Genomic DNA, 19,617 nt, shown 5'->3' on the forward strand with positions numbered 1-19,617 from the left:
ACCTATGATTACCAAGTAATACAAATTAAAGTCCCACCTGGCCTTTTATTTTGTGAGGTTAACTTTCTTTTTCCTGAACTCATGTCCATCACTCTTATTGTTAACTTGAACTCTAGCACATCTGCCTCTATATAAAGTGTTTTCTTCTTTACTAATGACAATAAATGTCTATGCAAAGTTGCATGAAAGTGTTGAATTGAGAATATTATCAGGCCCACTCTTCTCTTTTTGAATATGTCTGGAAAAGAACTTTAGCAGATGCCTAAGAAAAAATTTGATCTATAGTTACCAAACAAGTGATTGCTGAAATTTTTACATTGCCAAGCAAAGTATGGTCCCATTTGAAGAGAGAATACAAATATGACTATAACTATGAATATGTATATGTGTGCCCACTATACCACTGTCATATACATAGTGGATAGTACACAGAAATGTATGCTGTGACAATTTGCTATTCTTAAATGTACCCCCAGGTTTTTTTGGTAAGAGTAGTTTATTTTCTAAAAACTATACTAAATATTTATAAAATGACATGAATAACCTTTATAAATGGAATAATTTTTACATTAACTTATTTCAGTGGGGCTTTATCTTCATTTCTAATTAATTTTTAGTTACATTGATTTCAAATACTTCCTCTCTGATCATTTGGTGTAATCGTGGCCTGTGAACATGTGACCCCAAAGCAGTCTTTTACACAAATTGTAACCTCCCCAATTTGCCTATCCATTTACATTGACATTAATTCAATTTAGATGAGAATACTGTACTATGCTCAGTGCCAAGAACAAATGGTTTTCCTTTATGAGACTCTAAAGTCAGTAACTGGTCTGCGTTATGGCTTGATTTCTATGTATTTACTTCTTTAATCACAGAAAACTTGGTGGACATTTGAATTTTTTGTATTATTCATATGTACTATACAAACAGTATTATGAGACTATAAAAAAGTGTGAAGTACTTGAGAGCTTCTGAGACAATAGCAGGTATTCATATATGCTGGTGGTATTGATTAGGTCCTTCATGTTTTGGATTCATGCCAATAGGAAGTGTGTCTACTTAATTTTACATATATAAGGTAGCTTCTTGAGTCATGTCAATGATTACTAATGGTAGATTGAAACAAACTTGATTCCACTTGCAGGAAAGAAAAGCCGCACAAGTCTGTTATAAATGTTCTGCAAAATAAAGTATTTTAAACAATATTTTTAAAAATTAACACAATATTGGTAATTTATAATGTGTGGTTAACAAATATGCATCAAATAAAATAGCCACTTCAAGATTCAGTTTTTAAAATAAGCTCAGTTAAAATTTTTGCTAAAAAATTAAGATTTATCTGTGTATTTCTGCTTTGAGTACTTCATGGTAGTAGTAAATTATTCTTGTTTCCTATTTTGTCTTTATAGCATATAGCACTTTCTACATTGTGGGTTTAATATTATCCATGCAGATACCTTTTGTGGGATTCCAGCCAATCAGAACAAGTGAACACATGGCAGCTGCAGGTATGAAGAATATATATTTTTTTCCTACTAAAGAATATGTGAATGTGTAATTAGCCAGTCTTCTAAGGGAATGACCTTTTTTTATTATTTTGGTGGTGGTGGTGGTTTTTAATTTTCAACCATCACCACCAAAATAAATTGATCACGATTATGGGAGATTTGTGAATAAAAATTTATCAGATTCTCAGTGCAAGTCCCATGAACCATAGGAAGTCCATCAGTATTTATTTTATTTGTAACATTTAAATGTTGATATTCTGTAAATATCAGTATACATAACTTTCTGAGGTGGCATTCCATAGAGTTTATCATCACATTTTCAGTGGGACCCCCTACCCGCTCCCCAAAATATTTACAAACCACTACCTTATTGTTATATAGCACTTTAAAATCTGTGAAATGTTTTTATTTACATTTCTGATTTGATATTATCAATTTACCAAGTCATAATTTCAGACACAGAGAAATGTATATTTAGTTTTCAGTATACAGTAATGAATAGCAGTGTCTATGTAGATACACAATCACCTGACTGTATTTATGCATTCGCACCTACTACATTTCCTGAAATCTAAATCTTTGATAATATTTATTTAACCATTCTATAATGGACTTTTAAAACAACTCTTAAGATTAAATTTATTTTTAAAAATCAGTATTCCAGGCCGGGCGCGGTGGCTCACGCCTGTAATCCTAGCACTCTGGGAGGCCGAGGCGGGTGGATTGCTCAAGGTCAGGAGTTCGAGACCAGCCTGAGCGAGACCCCGTCTCTACTAAAAATAGAAAGACATTATATGGACACCTAAAAATCTATATAGAAAAAATTAGCCGGGCATAGTGGCGCATGCCTGTAGTCCCAGCTACTCGGGAGGCTGAGGCAGTAGGATCGCTTGAGCCCAGGAGTTTGAGGTTGCTGTGAGCTAAGCTGACGCCACGGCACTCACTCTAGCCTGGGCAACAAAGTGAGACTCTGTCTCAACAAAAAAAAAAAAAAAAAAAAAAAAATATCAGTATTCCAGATGGTTGAGGGTTCTCACATCTTCTTTGTATAACGTTTTACATTTTGCAGTTTTATTACATGCATGTTTTATATATTTTGATAATTGAATACTTATTGCTATTATTGCTTTAATTTTATCTTAGCGCCATCTTTATATTTACTAACATAGGGGGGAAAAGATAGTGTCTTTTCCTCACCTATGGCAAGGTTCATGGCTGAGATCCCTATAACAGAAGACAGATTAACAAGAAGAAAGCATACAAATTGACTTAATATAAGTTTTACATGACACAGGAGCCTTTCAGAAATGAAAATGTAAAGAAATAGGGAGAACTTTTTTTTTTTATGCTTAGGTTTGATAAAGAGAGGACAGTCATGTAGAAGTATGATTGGACAGAGGCAGGTAGGATCTAATGGTGGTAAACTGGGGAGAGTTTAACAAGGCCTGTTTGTTCAGATTCTTCATGATGTCTCTGTGTCTTCATTCCTCTCCTGGATATAATAGGGAGGAAGCTCTCTGGAATGAGGACCTTATAACCTACTTAGAGGAAGGTCAGAAAATTCTTTTATAGCTTGCTTTAGGGGAGAACAAAGAGAAGGTCAAAGAGACCCCAGACATTCCTGCTTCTGCTGTTTTCTCAAATGCCAAGGTGCCATATTTTGGGATAGTGTGTCCTGAACCCCAACACTAATTTAGAATCTTGCCCAAGTGTGTAATTAAGATCACATCCTATCACTCCATTGTAAATAGTAACTATGTATCAGAATTCTCTTGATCCCCAAATCACTTGTATCATTCAGCAAAGCAAATTTTAGGATTGTTTTTTAATGATGTTTTTATTACTCCCCCCCTCCCCGAAAAACGTCACTAAAATACAGGGGAAAGGGAGGAACTTAATGTGTTTAAAATGGGCTTCAGTCTTTCAAATGGGATTTTTTTTTCTCACCTGGTACACATATTGGGAGTCTGATCATTTCAAAAAATATGCAATAGAATTTGGATGTGTATTAATTGATTTAACTGTCATTTGACAATGGAAATGTTGGCTAGATGAAATAATTAGTTTTTGGTATGAATGGTACAAACAATATTCTAAGAAGGTCTTTCAAATGGAAGTTTTTAAATGGCCTTGGAAATGTGCTTTGTTAATTATATGATCCTTTTCTTTAATTAGGTGTTTTCGCATTGCTGCAAGCTTATGCTTTTTTGCAGTATCTGAGAGACCGATTAACAAAACAGGAATTCCAGACCCTTTTCTTTTTGGGTATATCACTAGCTGCGGGTGCCGTGTTCCTTAGTGTCATCTATTTGACTTATACAGGTAGGTGTCATCACCTGTAGGGATACGAATCTTGCCTCTAGATTATTCAAAAAAGGAGTCTTTTACAAATATTTTACATATTCCGTTTATGCTAGTAGGTCAGATACTATGGTTATATTCTGTATACACAATGTAAAAATAATAGTCAAAGTTTCTAAAATCAGAATAGCAATACTATAAAGTGTGAGTTTTTTAAACAGTTGACAAGTAAAGTATGTTAATTTATATTAAAATTAAGACAAGTATCTTAATTTTGCTACTTCATGCTCTGATAAATCCACTTTTAAGCATCCTTCTTTTGCTGGATGAATAGGACCAAATTATTAAAAAAAAAAAAAATTGGACTTTCTAGTATCTAGTATTAACCTACTATATGGTTGCCGTCTCTTATGTGCTCGCCCCCCAGTCAGCCAAATCAGTTTCCATCTACTCCTGGATTCTAAGTTACTCTCTAATTCTGACTTTACTAGTCCTTAGAAACAAGTCAAATTCTTATTAAAGTTATTCCATCTGTCAAACTAATGTACCAGCCTAGCTCATAAAATCATGAAGGACTGACAAAAGTAAAAGGCATGAGTGTTTAAAAATCACCTTTGTAATTTATCTGGTTGGATCTGGCATACTGGATCAGGTTGTTTAGATACCCAGCCACCCCCCCCCTTTTTTTTTTTTTTAACTGATCTAGTGTTGTTTAAAAGCCTTAGGCTTATTTTACTTACCAACTAGAAGCTTAAGAGAGAATTGGAAAACTTTCCAGAATTTTTCCTATCAACTTAAGTTGTATTTCTCTGGAAAAGGGTTCTCCATGGCTGTTGTTTTTATTTGATCACTACATTATTTTGTCTGACTGCCATCCATATGAAATAGGTTGGCACCTGTAAAAGAAAACTGAAATTCTTTGAATGTTAGCTTAGGTCAATCCATAATTAGCAATAAATATAGTACCAATAGAAGATTTACAAAATAAAGAGGCAGAATAATTTCCCCTGCGTTTTTCCTTCCAAGGTTACATTGCACCATGGAGTGGCAGGTTTTATTCATTGTGGGATACTGGGTAAGTACAGTTACGTTAGTTGGCCTCATATTTATTAAAATATTCTTTCTCTTGTTTTTATCTGTATTGTCAGTACTTCAGTTAGTACTTGGGCAACATTTCTAAAGTACCTAGGATATGCTATTTTAATAAATGTTGAATTCCTTATATTTTATCTTTGTTATAATACCTGTTACAAAATGTAAGTCTTATATTTCTGTTCTGCATGGGCAATTCCTTAGTTTAGTTTGTCAAAATATTAAGGTAACCTTTGTACAATTTAAAGATTGCTTTTGTTTTTAGTAATGTAAAGTTTTCATTAAGGATAGGTGCTATCTTATAAATCCGTATACCATAGATATGAAGAAAATTTAATTTTTTCCTAATACCACGTGATCTAACTTTATTAGTTTTGCTTTGTGGTTTTTTTGTTTGTTTGTTTTAACTGTGAAACATATTAGCAGCGATCCCCAACCTTTTTGGCACCAGGGACTAGCTTCATGGAAGACGGTTTTTCCACAGACTGAAGGGATTGGGGTGGGGTATCGCTGAGGGGGCTGTGGAGCTCAGGTGATGATGCAAGGTCTGTGTCCTAACAGGCCACAGACCAGTATCTGGCCACAGCCTGGGGGTTGGGGACCACAGCATTAGAGGATATCTGTTGCATTTTTTAGAATACTATTATAAAATCAATTAATTTAAAAAATTGGTCTTAAATTAGACAACTAGTTCAATAAAACTTTTTGTCCCTAGAATTTTTTCCTGGACATCAGAAAATATCTGTTAATGATATTCTGCCCTTCTCTCTTGTTCCTGCTGTTCTGTCTTGTTATGCCCCAGGTGGCCCAGTAAAACCAATTTATTGAACAGGCATGCTTTCTGATGTGATACCAGAAGGGCTCATGTCCAGGTCTAATTAAAGGATGTAAGCAAATTATGTATGAATGACTAGAGCTAACATTTAGACATGTACTTTAAGAGTTTAGCCTATGGATCACCAGAGAATTTGAAGGAAAACCCTAGTTGTGGACAGTTACTCTGATTAGGTTAAATTACTAGGTTACCTTGTGGTCTGTTACACTTTCGCTTTCTAAACTTTGGCTACTTTGGAATCTCGGTGTTTCAGGAATAATTCATCTCTCACCTGCCTCCATACCATCTCCTTGTCAAGCAAGGCATTGTGTAAGGAAAGTATAATTACTGGGTAAGGCATATCTGCTACAGGTTGAGTATCCAAAATCTGAAAAGCTTTTTGAGCACCAACAGTGATGCTCAAAGGAAATGCTCATTGGAGCATTTGGATTTTCAGATTAGGGGCTGAAACAGTAGTATAATGTAAATATTCTAAAATCCAAAATACTTCTTGTCTTGAGCCTTTCAGATAAGGGATATTCAACCTGTAGCCATAAGTCAAAAAAATAGTGAGGCTTGTTGATGGCAGCATGGAAGATGCTGACTTAAACTGCAGAACAAATTCTTATTAGAGCAAAGATTTTTGTATTAGAAGTCACAGCCAACAATTTTTGACTGGCCCTAATAATTCTTACAGAGGACGTATTAGTTTTGGTTTTATTGATGTGAGCCAAACATTTATTTTCACTATAGCTGGTTACATTTGAATGTACATTTAAACAAGAAGGGGTGGGGAGTAGGAACCATATCTACAATCAAAGAAAATTTCTTTATCTAAAAGGAGCTTCTGTTTTATCACTTAATTGTAAATATTAACTTTTTAATACCAGGTATGCAAAAATACACATTCCAATTATTGCATCAGTGTCTGAGCATCAGCCTACGACTTGGGTGTCTTTCTTCTTTGATCTACATATTCTTGTATGTACCTTCCCAGCAGGCCTATGGTTCTGCATTAAAAATATCAACGATGAAAGAGTATTTGGTAAGAGATTTTTTAATGAAAACTATGATTTGGAATAATTATTTTCCTTTTTGAGATTATTCACTTTAAAGTTTTGTTTTTCTTTGACTCTGTATATTCAAGATAAATTTTCTACTGTATTTTGCATAGGTGCATAACCAAGAAAAATTAATTGAATTTGTATTACATATATTTTAATTATTAGCTGTTTTAATTTAGCACTAGTATATAAATTTTGCATTTAGTTTATTACGGTTTCTGAGAGGTTAATGTTAACATTATAGTCTGGTTGAGAATTGAAAATTATAACTTTGTTGACAATACAGTCTTCATTTTCTAAGTTAGATTTGATTAAGTAAGTAGTAGTTTTCAGAGGCATTCATCATCTAGGTTTCAGAGCAAAGTACATTTTATGATGTGTGTAATGGAATAAGGATCAGCTTTCAGTAAACACTCTCTTTATTGATAGATTTGTGTATGTTTCCAAATAATAAGATTTGAAATACAAAGTATTTAAAAACCAAGTGTTTAGGATCTGGTATTTAAAATATAAATGGACAAAATAAGCCAAAAGCTTTTACATGATATAATAATCATCACAAGAAGAATGCTATGGCTGTTTTGCATATGATAAAAACTGAAGCTGAGAAAAGCTTTCTTACATGCATAGCATCACACAAGCCAATAATTTATAGTACCAGCACTTAAACTTGTATAAGTATGGGGCCTGTACCGTGAGTGACACCTCAGGTTACTATTCTAGGGTGGAGTCAGGAGAGTATGAATGGCACTTGCATGAATTCTAACTAAAGGATGACACACTCGTTCTTCTTTAGTTTATGTAGTCTAATGGACTCTGGATACGGTCATGTTGATACTGCATCATTCAAAAAGATTTAACTCAAACATATGCCCACCTCATGACTCAACTCAGCGGTCCCATTCCTAGATGTATATCCAGGAGAATTGAGTGCAATATATCCCTCAGGGGACATGTTTAGAAATGCACATGGCAATTGTATCCATAATAGTTCCTAATTAGAAATATTCCAAAGGTCATCAGCAGTAGAATAGATAAATAAATTTTATGTATTTGTACAATGGAATAAACACAGCAATTAATAAGAGAACAGTATGAGTAAATAAAAGAAGCCAGCACAAAAGAGAATACTTATATGATTCCATTTCTATAAATTTCAAGAATAAGGAAAACTAAATTAATGCTTTAGAAGTCTAAATAGTGGTTACCTTTTTTATGGGGGAGTGGGCAGTTATTGAATGGGAAGAGTCATGAGGAGGTACAAAAATATTCTATTATCATTATAATGGGTGGTCATTACATAGGTGTATACATATATACAAGTTCATTGAGTTTTACACTTAAGAATATGGTGTGATAGATGTATTTTTTAGTCAGTAAAAAAATTTTAATTAGCATCAGATGAAATAGGAGCTCAGATGACTCATTGACTTTGTAAAGTAATAGTCTTTAGCCAGAAATGGTAGTGCATTTTCCTGTGATTAGCACATTATCTAGAAGGCTCTGGCTATTGAAAATTTGTTTCAAATTTTTTGTAAAGTTTCTTGACAGTAACTTTACAGGTTCCTCCTTTGACTAATAACTTCCATTCTTCTCATCCCATTCTTGCTTTACAGCAACCTTTATACCAGATATTGGCAGTGGCTTTTCATAGACTTTATTTGAATCTGTAAATTTACTGTACCTAATGATATAATGCACAAAATATTTTAATCTCTTAGCTATGGATTTTGTAATATATGATGCTATTGACAAATAATGAATTAAGTCTAATTCCTCATAACCATTCATATAATTAAATTATAATCATCTGCATTTTTCTAGACTGTTGATGTATAGGTTTTAGTCAACAGTAGTTATAACTTCTAAATATGACTGTTAATCACTTGGTCAATATTATTAATTTAGAAATAATTGGGTCTTTTGTGAGACATTGTATACTACTTTTAGATTTGTTTTATACTGTGTTATTAAATATCTAGTTCAGTTTCCTGTGAACTTTTTTTTCCCAAAGTGTTATAAGAGAACTTCTCTTTGCAGTGGCTCTGTATGCAATCAGCGCTGTCTACTTTGCTGGAGTGATGGTACGGCTGATGTTGACTTTGACTCCAGTTGTCTGTATGCTGTCTGCAATTGCCTTCTCGAATGTTTTTGAGCACTATTTGGGGGATGACATGAAAAGGGAAAATCCACCTGTGGAGGACAGCAGTGATGAGGATGACAAAAGAAACCCAGGAAATTTGTATGATAAGGTGGGGAATTTAAGGCCTTTAAAAATTTTTGTGCTTAATTTTTCTACCACAGTAAGAATTTTTCATATTAAAAAAATGTAATTAACTGGGGATTTAGACAAACTGTGGCATTTCTAGTTGATCTCCATTGTTTGCTTCAAAATTTGAATCCTGGTTGGTCTTTTAGCTTAAGGTCAGAAAACAGAATGTAATCAGAGAGGGAATTCTTAATTCTTTTTTGGTTTGTTGTTATCTAAATACTTAAGGCTATTAAGATACCCTTCCATTTTTTGAGAGCAAAAACTTGGTACTCTACTAAATTACTTAAGATTTGGCACTATAAATCCCTCTGAAACCATGTGGACTAGTGCTTATCAGGGTCCATTATTCAGTGTAAACTTTTTAAATATTTGAAAGATGTTTGAAAATGGTACTTGGTTAATTAAATAGTAAAGGGAATAAAGTACCACTGGAAAAAAAGCCTGCAATAGGTAACTGGCTGATACAATGTAATTGATTTTTAAGCTATAGTCTCTTGGTTGGCATAAGTGTGAAAGCACTTGTCTTGGGTGACATCTTAGACTTTGCTACTTGAATATGGACTATGTTTTTAAATACCAATAAGCAGTGAAACTTCCTAGTATAGTTACTTTTAAATTCTTTCTTGATTTACTATAAGATCAATATAATTCATAAAGATTTATGTTAATAAAACACATACCTGCTTTTGTGTTTGTTGTTATATTTTGGTTTTTATTATTACTTTGTGATTTCTTAACCAGCGTTGTAATTTAGAACTTGTGACTTCTGTTCTTCTGGTTTTTGGTAGGGTTTTTTGTGTGTTTAGGTAGTCTTACTTTTAACAAGTCTGTTGGCTTTAGAGTTGAGGAAAATTAGAAGACTGATTCTTTTAATGTAGTTTTTTTCCTGTACTAAAAGTTCTACGTGGTCTGGACTATAACTGGACATTGCCATTTGCAGGATGCGCAATTAAGATTTTATAAGGATTTATGTATTAGGATTTTATATCACCAGAAAAGGGCCATTTAGTTATCTGCGTTTTTTTTCTGTTTTTTTGGTTCCCCCCCCACCAAGAGAAGAGAGGATCTTGCTATGTTGCCCAGGCTGATCTGGAACTCCTGGCCTTGGGCCATCCTCCCACCTCAGCTTCCCAAGTAGCTGGGATTACAGGCATGCAGCACTGTGCCCAGCTCCTCCTTTGTATTTCATTAAAACATAAGAACAACTGGGTTTCCAAGCAGCTTGTCACTGGAGATATTATTTTGATCTCTGAGCAGCTCCTGGACTTGGTATATTCCCAGGAAAAACTTCTGATTTTCATTTGACTTTAGAATCTACTTTGATTTTTAGAAAATACTTCATTACCCACACAAGGATATCTGATGTTTATACATTTTCTGAGTCATAGAATTAAATTGATAGATTAACATTCTCCCAACTTTTCCCCTTAATGCAGCAGTCCGCAACCTTTTTGTCATTGGCGATGGGGGAGGGGAGTTTCAGGATGATTCAAGTATATTACATTTATTATGCACTTTATTTCTGTTATTACATTGTCACTTGCCACTCACTGATAGAGTTTTAATATGAGTCTGCAAGCAATTGACTTATTATGGTCTCTGTGCAGTCAAACCTCTCTGCTAATGATAATCTGTATTTGTAGCCGCTCCCCAGCACTAGCATCACCACCTCAGCTCCACCTCAGATCATCAGGCATTAAATTCTCGTAAGGATAGTGCAACATAATAGATCCCTCGCATGCGCAGTTTACAGTAGGGTTTGTGCTCCTATGACACTCTAATACCGATGCTGATCTGACAGGAGGCAGAGCTCAGGCAGCCATGCAAGCAATAGAGAGTGGCTTTAAATACAGATGAAGCTTTGCTGGCTTGCCTGCTGCTCACCTTGCAACCCGGTTCCTAACAGGCCACAGACTGGTACCCGTCCGGGGGTTGTGGACCACAGCCTTAATGTATCTTGATGAAGCAAATCAAATGGCGAATTTGTCTGACCAGTTTTTTGAACCTTCAGGCAGGTAAAGTGAGGAAACATGTGACTGAACAAGAAAAAACTGAAGAGGGATTAGGTCCAAATATAAAAAGCATTGTCACCATGTTGATGCTGATGCTATTGATGATGTTTGCAGTCCACTGTACCTGGGTCACAAGCAATGCCTACTCCAGTCCAAGTGTGGTCCTGGCCTCTTACAATCATGATGGGTAAGAAAATAATTTGGCTACAAAAAGATTTTATACCTATACTTTTTTTTCTTTCTCTCAAAAGAATGTTTTTTGTGAGGCTCTGCATTTGAATCTACCTCGGGTTTTTTTGTACTCTTCCCCTACCTTTGGTGGGATGGGTAGTAATTATTGTATTTCATGCTTTTTTCCAAAATTTTTCTGCATGCATAATGATATACATCAGTTCTTCTCAACGTGTGGTTTCTGAACACACAGCATCATTATTATCATGAAACTTGTGGGAAATACAAGTTCTTGACCTCACCCTAAGCTTACTGAATCAGAAACCTGGGGGTGAGACCCAGCAATCAGTGGTTTTAACAGGCCCAGGTGATTCCAATACAGCCAAAATTTAAGAACTGCTGATTTATATTAATATATTGCCTTGGCTCTCAAATTCTGCTTCCCTTGAGAGCTTATTTGACTTGCACAATATAGACCCTACCCCAGAACTACCGAATCAGAATCTGCTTTTTTATAAGGTGTACAGGTGATTTGTGTGCATATTAGTTTGAGAAGGGCTACTCTAATTTTTCATTGTTTTTTCTCTTATCTATAGAGGCTTTTACCTACCATATTTAAAATGTGAAATTATTTAGCAGTTTATTACCTCAAGATTTTAAGTTACCCTCTTCACACTTGTAATATCTCATTTAAAAGAATATTGTGTGATTCTTTTCAGCACCAGGAATATCTTAGATGATTTTAGAGAAGCTTACTTTTGGCTAAGGCAAAATACAGATGAACATGCCCGAGTGATGTCTTGGTGGGATTATGGCTATCAGATAGCTGGAATGGCTAATAGAACTACTTTGGTGGACAATAATACCTGGAATAACAGCCACATAGCACTGGTAAGTACTTGATTAAAAGTAAATATTTACCACTTAGCAATCAGACTTTACTTATGACTAAATAGGAAAAATGTGGGTGAAAACTACTCTTTGCTTGCTGAATTCTCAAAATACTTCTTTACACATGCATTCAATAAAGTGAGTTCAAGATATGCTTACTTATTTTGTTTTTAAGAATGATATTTACCTATTTAAGTATCATTCAGAATCGTAGGCTGATTTCTGGTAGATTTAATGATATATTTAACTTACTGGAGAATTAGGCAAAATCTGGAACTTTTAAAATATTTAGGGGCCGGGCTCAGTGGCTCATGCCTGTAATCCTAGCACTCTGGGAGGCCGAAGCGGGAGGATCATTTGAGGTTAGGAGTTCGAGACCAGCCTGAGCAAGAGCAAGACCCCGTCTCTACTAAAAAAAGAAATAAATAAATAGAGAAATAAATTAGCTGGACAACTAAAAATATATAGAAAAAATTAGCCAGGCATGGGGGCACATGCCTGTAGTTCCAGCTACTCGGGAGGCTGAGGCAGAAGGATGGCTTGAGCCCAGGAGTTTGAGGTTGCTGTGAGCTAGGCTGACGCCATGGCACTCTAGCCCAGGCAACAGAGTGAGACTCTGTCTCAAAAAAAAAAAAAAAAAAAAAAAAATTTGGTTTGTATTTTTCATTTTATAAACTAAGAAAATAATTTGCAAATATGTAAAATAAATGCACTGTATTCTATGGATATTCAATTTATGTTCCTCTGTTAGTGTTGTAGCTAATCATCAGATGTCTGCTAGACTGGGGAGAAAAAATATATGTGTTAGCAAGATCACTGGCCAGAACTTAATTATTAGCAAAATACTAGAACATGTATTCTGATTTTGACATTTGAACTATAAATTGATTATATAGTAGATAAGATGTTCATAAAGCTCAATAAATTTGTTGGATTCATAGGAAATCATTTTTACAAAAAAGAATTCCATGTAAATCAAACTCTTTAGATGAATTTCATCTTGAAGTAAAAATGTGCATTCATTTTTATTAATGTATTATAGGAATAAGTACAAACCTCATTTTTTATTTTGTAGGTGGGAAAAGCTATGTCTTCTAATGAAACAGCAGCCTATAAAATCATGAGGACTCTGGATGTAGATTATGTTTTGGTTATTTTTGGAGGTGTTATTGGCTATTCTGGTGATGATATCAACAAGTTTCTATGGATGGTTAGGATAGCTGAAGGGGAACATCCAAAAGACATTCGGGTAAGAAACTCCATAATTCCAGGTGTGTGAAAGACAGTTCACGGTGTCCAAGTAATTCTCTTATCTTGCCGATTGCATTGTATTTGTTTTCATCATCCTATCCCCAAATTAGTTTCTTACTCTGACTTTACTATTAGGTTATTAAGTATGAAATGTCCGATTTCCTTACCTACTATTTGACAGTTGATATCTCTGACATTTCATTTTGACACGTCTTGTTTTATTGTGAATGTACATCCTCATTCTTTCAACCACATGGTTTGGCTTGTGATTATCTGTCAAATTTTTTTTTAGAGCAATTTTTGTGAAACCATGGATGATTCAAAAATTCATGTTATTTTCAAATATGAGATCCGTCGTGGGACCAGTGCTGCACAGACAGCTTGAAATATCAATGAAGTGTTTGAGAAGTATTGTGGCTAATGATGGGAGAAGTTCCGTTCTGGTGATTTTAATGAGCCACATGTGTGACCTGAGACCAAGGTGGCTAATGATGAGCTGAAAGCTGTACTGGAAGTGAATCCGTCTCAGCCTATGCGTGAATTAACAGTAAGGTTTGACTTTACAATTCCAACAATTTTGGACCATTTGAAACAAATGGGCAAGGTAAAGAAGCTGGATAGATCGGTACCACATGAATTAAACAAGCGTTGGAAGAAAAATTATCTCAAAGCTTGCCTTTCTTTGCTGTCATGACATAAAGGTGAACGTTTCTATACCATATTGTCACATGTGATGAAAAATGGATTCTTTTTGATAATCGCCAAGTGTTCAGCACAATGGTTGGATAAAGATTGAAGTGCCAAACACAGTCCAAAAGCAAATATTCATCGAAAAACACTAATGGTATCTGTTTGGTGGTCCAGCACTGGTATTATCCACTGCAGCTTCATGAAACCTGGTCAACTGATCACAGTGGATGTCTGGTGCTACCACTTGGATGACATGATGACGTTGTTTGCGATTAAGCAGCTGAGATTGGTCAATAGAGACAGGCCAATCCTCTTGCAAGACCACATGTTGCAAAAAACAACAATGGTTCAAACTATAGCAGCTGGACTTGGAAACTCTCTGTTATCCACCATATTCACCAGAGTTTGCACTAACTGACTACCACTTCTTCCAGGGTTTGGACTGTTTCTTGCAAGGAAAAATATTCAATTTTCAACAAGCTATGGAAAACACCTTTGGTGATTTCATCACCATTTGTTCTTAGGCTACCGTTAAGATGGCAAAACTGTATGGATAGTTTAGGTGCATACTTTTAATCGTACTGCTTCCTGTTTGAGATATAATAAGCTGAACTTCTGATTCGAAATCGGACTTTTCATATTTAATGACCTAATATTTGTTTAAAGATGCTAGAAGCATTTCCTGGATTTAAAACTTCAGAAGCTCAGACCCAGTACTTCCATTCTCCCCTGTGAAGAAATCCCTTGCCAGAACTTCTTGCTTTTTGCTTTTTCATAGCCCTTCACTTCAGCTCTTTCTTTCCATTTCCATTGCTTCTACTCTAGTACTGACCCTTATGCTGGTAAGCCTGAAATAGTACAGTAATCTTGAAATTGTTATCTTTGCCTTAGTCTTGTTTCCTCTCTGAGGGTAATATGAAATTGATCATTTCACTTTTCAGCATAAGAAACTTCAGTCAATTATAGAAAAAGGTCTTGAAACCAGACATGAGTTAGAACTAAAACTCTGTCAACTTGGTGCTATGCACAAGTTACTTTTGGTCAGTCAACATATATGCTTTGAGCACTAGGTATTGTTCTAGGATCTATAGTTATAATGGTGATCAAGGCAGACTAGGTTATCACTAAGGCAGATGCCAAGAATAACTAATTCATAATGCTGTTATGAGAATTTGTAGTAATGTAGATAAAGTCTCAGCCTAGTGACTGGTACGAACTAGATAACCTCTGGGATGAAGAATTGGGGTAAAGTCCAAACTCCTTACCTTGGAATGCAAGCACCTTTATGTTTTGCCTTCCTTTGATGGTGGGTTGTACCTCTGTCAACTTTTTTCCACTCAGCCAGTCTACTCTATCCCCAGAAAACTTGCCTGTAATTTCTTTTCTTGGCTTACATAACACATATGTTTTTACTGTTCCCTTTCTTGGAATACTTCCCTTACCCAGACTTGTTCCCTCTGCAGAAGCCCTTTCCTCATATACCCATGTCCTGTAACATTATCAAATCACTTATGCCTATTTTGTAGTTAGATTCTGTCTTCTCTCTCCCATTAAGTTGCAAGCTCTTAGAGGTTGGGCATCCAGTATTGTGCTTTACATGATGAAGATACAAAAGATAATAATTTGCCAAAAAGACTCTTTGGGAGAAAGTGTGTGCGCATGTGTGTCATGTGGCAGGGATGAAGTAAAGCCTCAGATTTCCTGGTCAGATGTAAATGCTGTAACATTTCCTCTTAACTGTGATTAATAAACATTATTTCCTTATATTAATCTTCTGAAACTTAATGCTCCCAGCATGTGATTTTTGTTTGTGGATTTGCTTTAGCAGTGTCTAAAATGTGACATGTGATAGATCACTGTTTTCAAATATGCATTGAGCGTTTATATATATATATATATAGAAAAATCCTGAATTTCTGTGCATTTTAAATTTATTATTTTTAAGCTTTGTGAATAAATATATTTATGTGGTTGAAAAATAAAGTATAAGAGGATATATAATAAAATTTACTCCCCAAATAGAAAAAAAAAGTTGTTCTATAGTTAATAACAATGTATTATGTACTTGTGAATTACAAAGAGTAGATTTTTAAGTGTTCTTATTATCACAAGGAAATAAGTATGGTAATGCATATGTTAATTAGCTTGATTTAGCCATTCCACAATGACTACATTGTGGAAGTATTTAAAACATGAATTTAAACCAGGATTTTAAAACATATTATGCACCAAAAATATGTACAGATTTGTAAGTTTAAAAAAATAGAAAAAGTCCTGGTAGTCACAATTATTATTTTCTTGTGATTCTAATTCCAGCAAGGTATACATCCTGTTCACTTCACAGTATATCTTGACAATTTTTCCGTATTAGAATATGGAGAGCTTCTTCATTCCTTTTTTAACATATGCACAGTGTGTTCCATTTTTTATGTGTGTACCATGATTTATTTAACCTATATACCTATTAATGGACATTTGAGATTGTTTCCAGTTTTTTAGTCTTATAAACAATGATGCAGTAAATAACTGTCTACATTCATTGTTTTGCTTATGTACACGCATCTTTGTAGGATTAATTACTAGACAAGGAATTTCTGGGTTAGAAATTACATTTTTTTAGTCTGGAGTGCCAAATTGTCCTTGTAGAGGTTAATTTATAAGCTAACCCAATAAAAATTACTACCAGAGTCTTCCAAATATTCTCTTCTTCCACTAAAGCTGATTTCAGAGTTCATTTGTAAAAACTTAGGACTAACATTGAGGAAAACTCTGAAAATGAGTAATGGGATGAGGACAGGATGGTTGGAGATAGCCAGCCCTACCTGGTATTAAACCGTGATGTTGGTAGCATTCTCTTTAAATTATTAAGGCTTTATAACATGGTTTAAAATCTGATGGGATTGGGGGAGGGGTGAAAAAATCTGATGGGCTTAATTTTTTTGAGATGTAACCGAACATGGCTTTATGAAAATACCTTAAAAGCTGGTTCTTATGGGGAAATGAAAAGGGGAACCTATAGCATTGAATGTGTTAAATTGAACTGACATAGAAACTTCTGCTTTCTTTCTTGTAGGAAAGTGACTATTTTACCCCACAGGGAGAATTCCGTGTAGACAAAGCAGGATCTCCCACTTTGTTGAATTGCCTTATGTATAAAATGTCATACTACAGATTTGGAGAAATGCAGGTTAGTTAAATCAGTTTTTCTATAATCTTTATTTAAAAAAATATTTAAAAAATAATTCTTGTTTGCCTCTAGAAAACAGGGTAATGATGTTTTGATTGAGCTGTGTAGAGAAATTTGCTTATCTGAAGATCTTTTTATCCAATAAATTTAGATTTTTGAAACTTCTTTGTGAGAAATTAGGAAAAAAATTTAGATCAAGGACTTCTTTCCAAAATATTTATTAACACTAGGCTCAAATCCAACCTTTGCTTGCCATCCCACCTTTTGACCTCATGCTTTTGGAAGGCATTTTTCTCCCAGGGAGAGGTCCCAGCTAGGAAACAGTGTGGTCTTAGGTAGGTCACTTTGCTGCTTGGTGGGGAAAAGCTTAAAATTAAAGAGTTGAATTATATAGTCATTTTAGATGTTCACTCTGTCTTTGTTCTCCATTACTGCAGAGAGCTAGAACTGTCTGGGTCAGAGTTTTCTGGTAAATTAGAAGGATGTGGTAGAAAAGCTTAAGGGTCTGCAAAGTGAGTGAATGTGCAAAGAGGTATTGTGGCAGAAAGAAGGAACAATGGACTTGATGTCATAACACCAGTGTTTTAGATCAGGCTCTGTCAAGTCATGTAACTCTCAGACAATTTTTGTCTTTCCTGAACTGTAGTTGGTTCTTTTCTTGTCTATAAATAATGGGTGTTGGACTGGTGACTTGATTCTTTAAGGAAACCAGAATATGTCACCCAAAAAATGCCTCTTTGACATAAAAATTATTTTTGAGCTGAAGGCAATTTAGAAGCAGCAAAGGGAGGAAAAGCTCTATCATATGACCTCTTTTCTGCCTGAAGACCGGACATAAATTCTCTTTTACTGGAGACAACCCTATACTCTTATCAGCTCAGAAATGGCACCAGAGGAATCTGCAAAAAAAAAAAAAAAAAAAAAAAAAACTTACTCCATTAGTTTCTCCCATATATTTACCTTTCTACGCTTTCCCACCTTGGAGGCCTAAAGCTTCATTTTGTCCTATCATTTCTCCACAAATTTATTGTTCTTTGTTGAACATGGTATAAGAGCCAAAGTTCTAAGTCACTGCTTTGAGTTACTTTTCATGAAGTTTCCCCTGTGTGATATGCACTGCACGTGTCCATAAATTTGTTTTTCTCTTATTAATCTGTACTTTGTGTCAAAGGTCTATCCTAAGTTATTACCTTCATACTAAGGTACCGTATTGCTTTCTGGTTTTTCCTCTGATAAAAAAGCAGAGGAAAAGTTTCTTATTTAATCACCAGTAATCAAAATAACTATTCAAATTGAAGGATGTCTGTTTTGGGCCTTAATTTGTGAAACAAATTTTATCTTTTTGTAAAGTACAATCTTGTGGCTAGTACAGGCTAGACCACTCCATTGGTTTTCAGAAGAGTTTGCACACCACTCTGTTCCTGCTCATTGTGTTACTTCAAGGTAGATTTGCACAATCAGGCATTTGTTTCCTCATTATTCACCTGAAATTACTCTGCAGCTGGCTAAAAAAAAAAAAAAAGGCACAGTCATCTAGATTTAGGTTTTTGAGTTTGGGTTTCTTTTAAAGGCCACTGCCCGGTCTCTAAACTCATGCTAGGAAAGAAGCACTGTCCATAATAATTAGTTACCCTGGAAAATGGGTTTTCTGGGGGTAAATGGTTTCTCTGCTCACTAATAATAGCATCAAAGGACCTTTTTTCCCCTGTCTTTTAAGTTTATCGATAGTTTTAAGCCATGTTTCTAGCTTGCATTCATTCTGATGCCTGCCTTAGTCAAGAATAATACATGGTTAAAACATGAAGTATAACTTTTTACTGTTGTGTAAATAAGCAAGAGCAAGTTATTCACTCTTTGGATTAGAGTTTGTTTTTAAAGTTGCCCTTCCTTTCCTATTTTTTTCTGTTTATTCCTCATAAATCCTTCTTCCTTGGTTTGGTTTTTTTAGCCTCCTTTGTAATTGCCACTTTCAAGATGTAGTATCACTGCTTACTTGTGCATTTAACCAGTAACAGTCAGAAGGTAAAGGTATACTATGAATAAGATAAAATCATCATGCAGCTTACATCCTAGTGGAAAATGGAAATAATTTTAAAAATAAATAAAAATGTTAGTAATGTATGCTATAGAGTAAAATTCAAACAAGTTTCTATAAGGAACAATGGAGGAGACTTATCAACCACTGATCTCAAGAAAATATTTCCCTGAAGAGATGGTATTTGGGCTGAGCCTAAAGGATGGAAAGGAGCCAGCCATGCAAAAAAACTGAATGAAGAACATGTCAGGCAGAGAGACTAGACAGTGTAAGGCCCTGCGACAGGGCCTGTATTATTCCTCTGTACCTATAAAAAGGCCTCTAAT

The 19,617-nt window shown here is 34.9% G+C and overlaps 1 protein-coding gene across 2 annotated transcripts in view; it reads left to right on the forward strand.

Moving 5' to 3' along the window:
• STT3B (STT3 oligosaccharyltransferase complex catalytic subunit B) overlaps positions 1-19,617 on the forward strand; it is a 106,376-nt gene that overhangs the window by 81,701 nt on the left and 5,058 nt on the right. For both annotated transcript variants that reach the window (XM_069475471.1, XM_069475472.1), the window contains 9 exons: positions 1,413-1,511; positions 3,687-3,833; positions 4,839-4,887; positions 6,609-6,763; positions 8,823-9,034; positions 11,066-11,253; positions 11,957-12,128; positions 13,204-13,377; positions 17,143-17,256. In XM_069475471.1, coding sequence (XP_069331572.1) covers positions 1,413-1,511; positions 3,687-3,833; positions 4,839-4,887; positions 6,609-6,763; positions 8,823-9,034; positions 11,066-11,253; positions 11,957-12,128; positions 13,204-13,377; positions 17,143-17,256 — 1,310 coding nt within the window. The remainder of the gene's footprint in view (positions 1-1,412; positions 1,512-3,686; positions 3,834-4,838; positions 4,888-6,608; positions 6,764-8,822; positions 9,035-11,065; positions 11,254-11,956; positions 12,129-13,203; positions 13,378-17,142; positions 17,257-19,617) is intronic.

This window comes from Eulemur rufifrons, chromosome 7, assembly GCF_041146395.1.
Source record: "Eulemur rufifrons isolate Redbay chromosome 7, OSU_ERuf_1, whole genome shotgun sequence".
NCBI classification, from domain to species: Eukaryota; Metazoa; Chordata; class Mammalia; order Primates; family Lemuridae; genus Eulemur; species Eulemur rufifrons.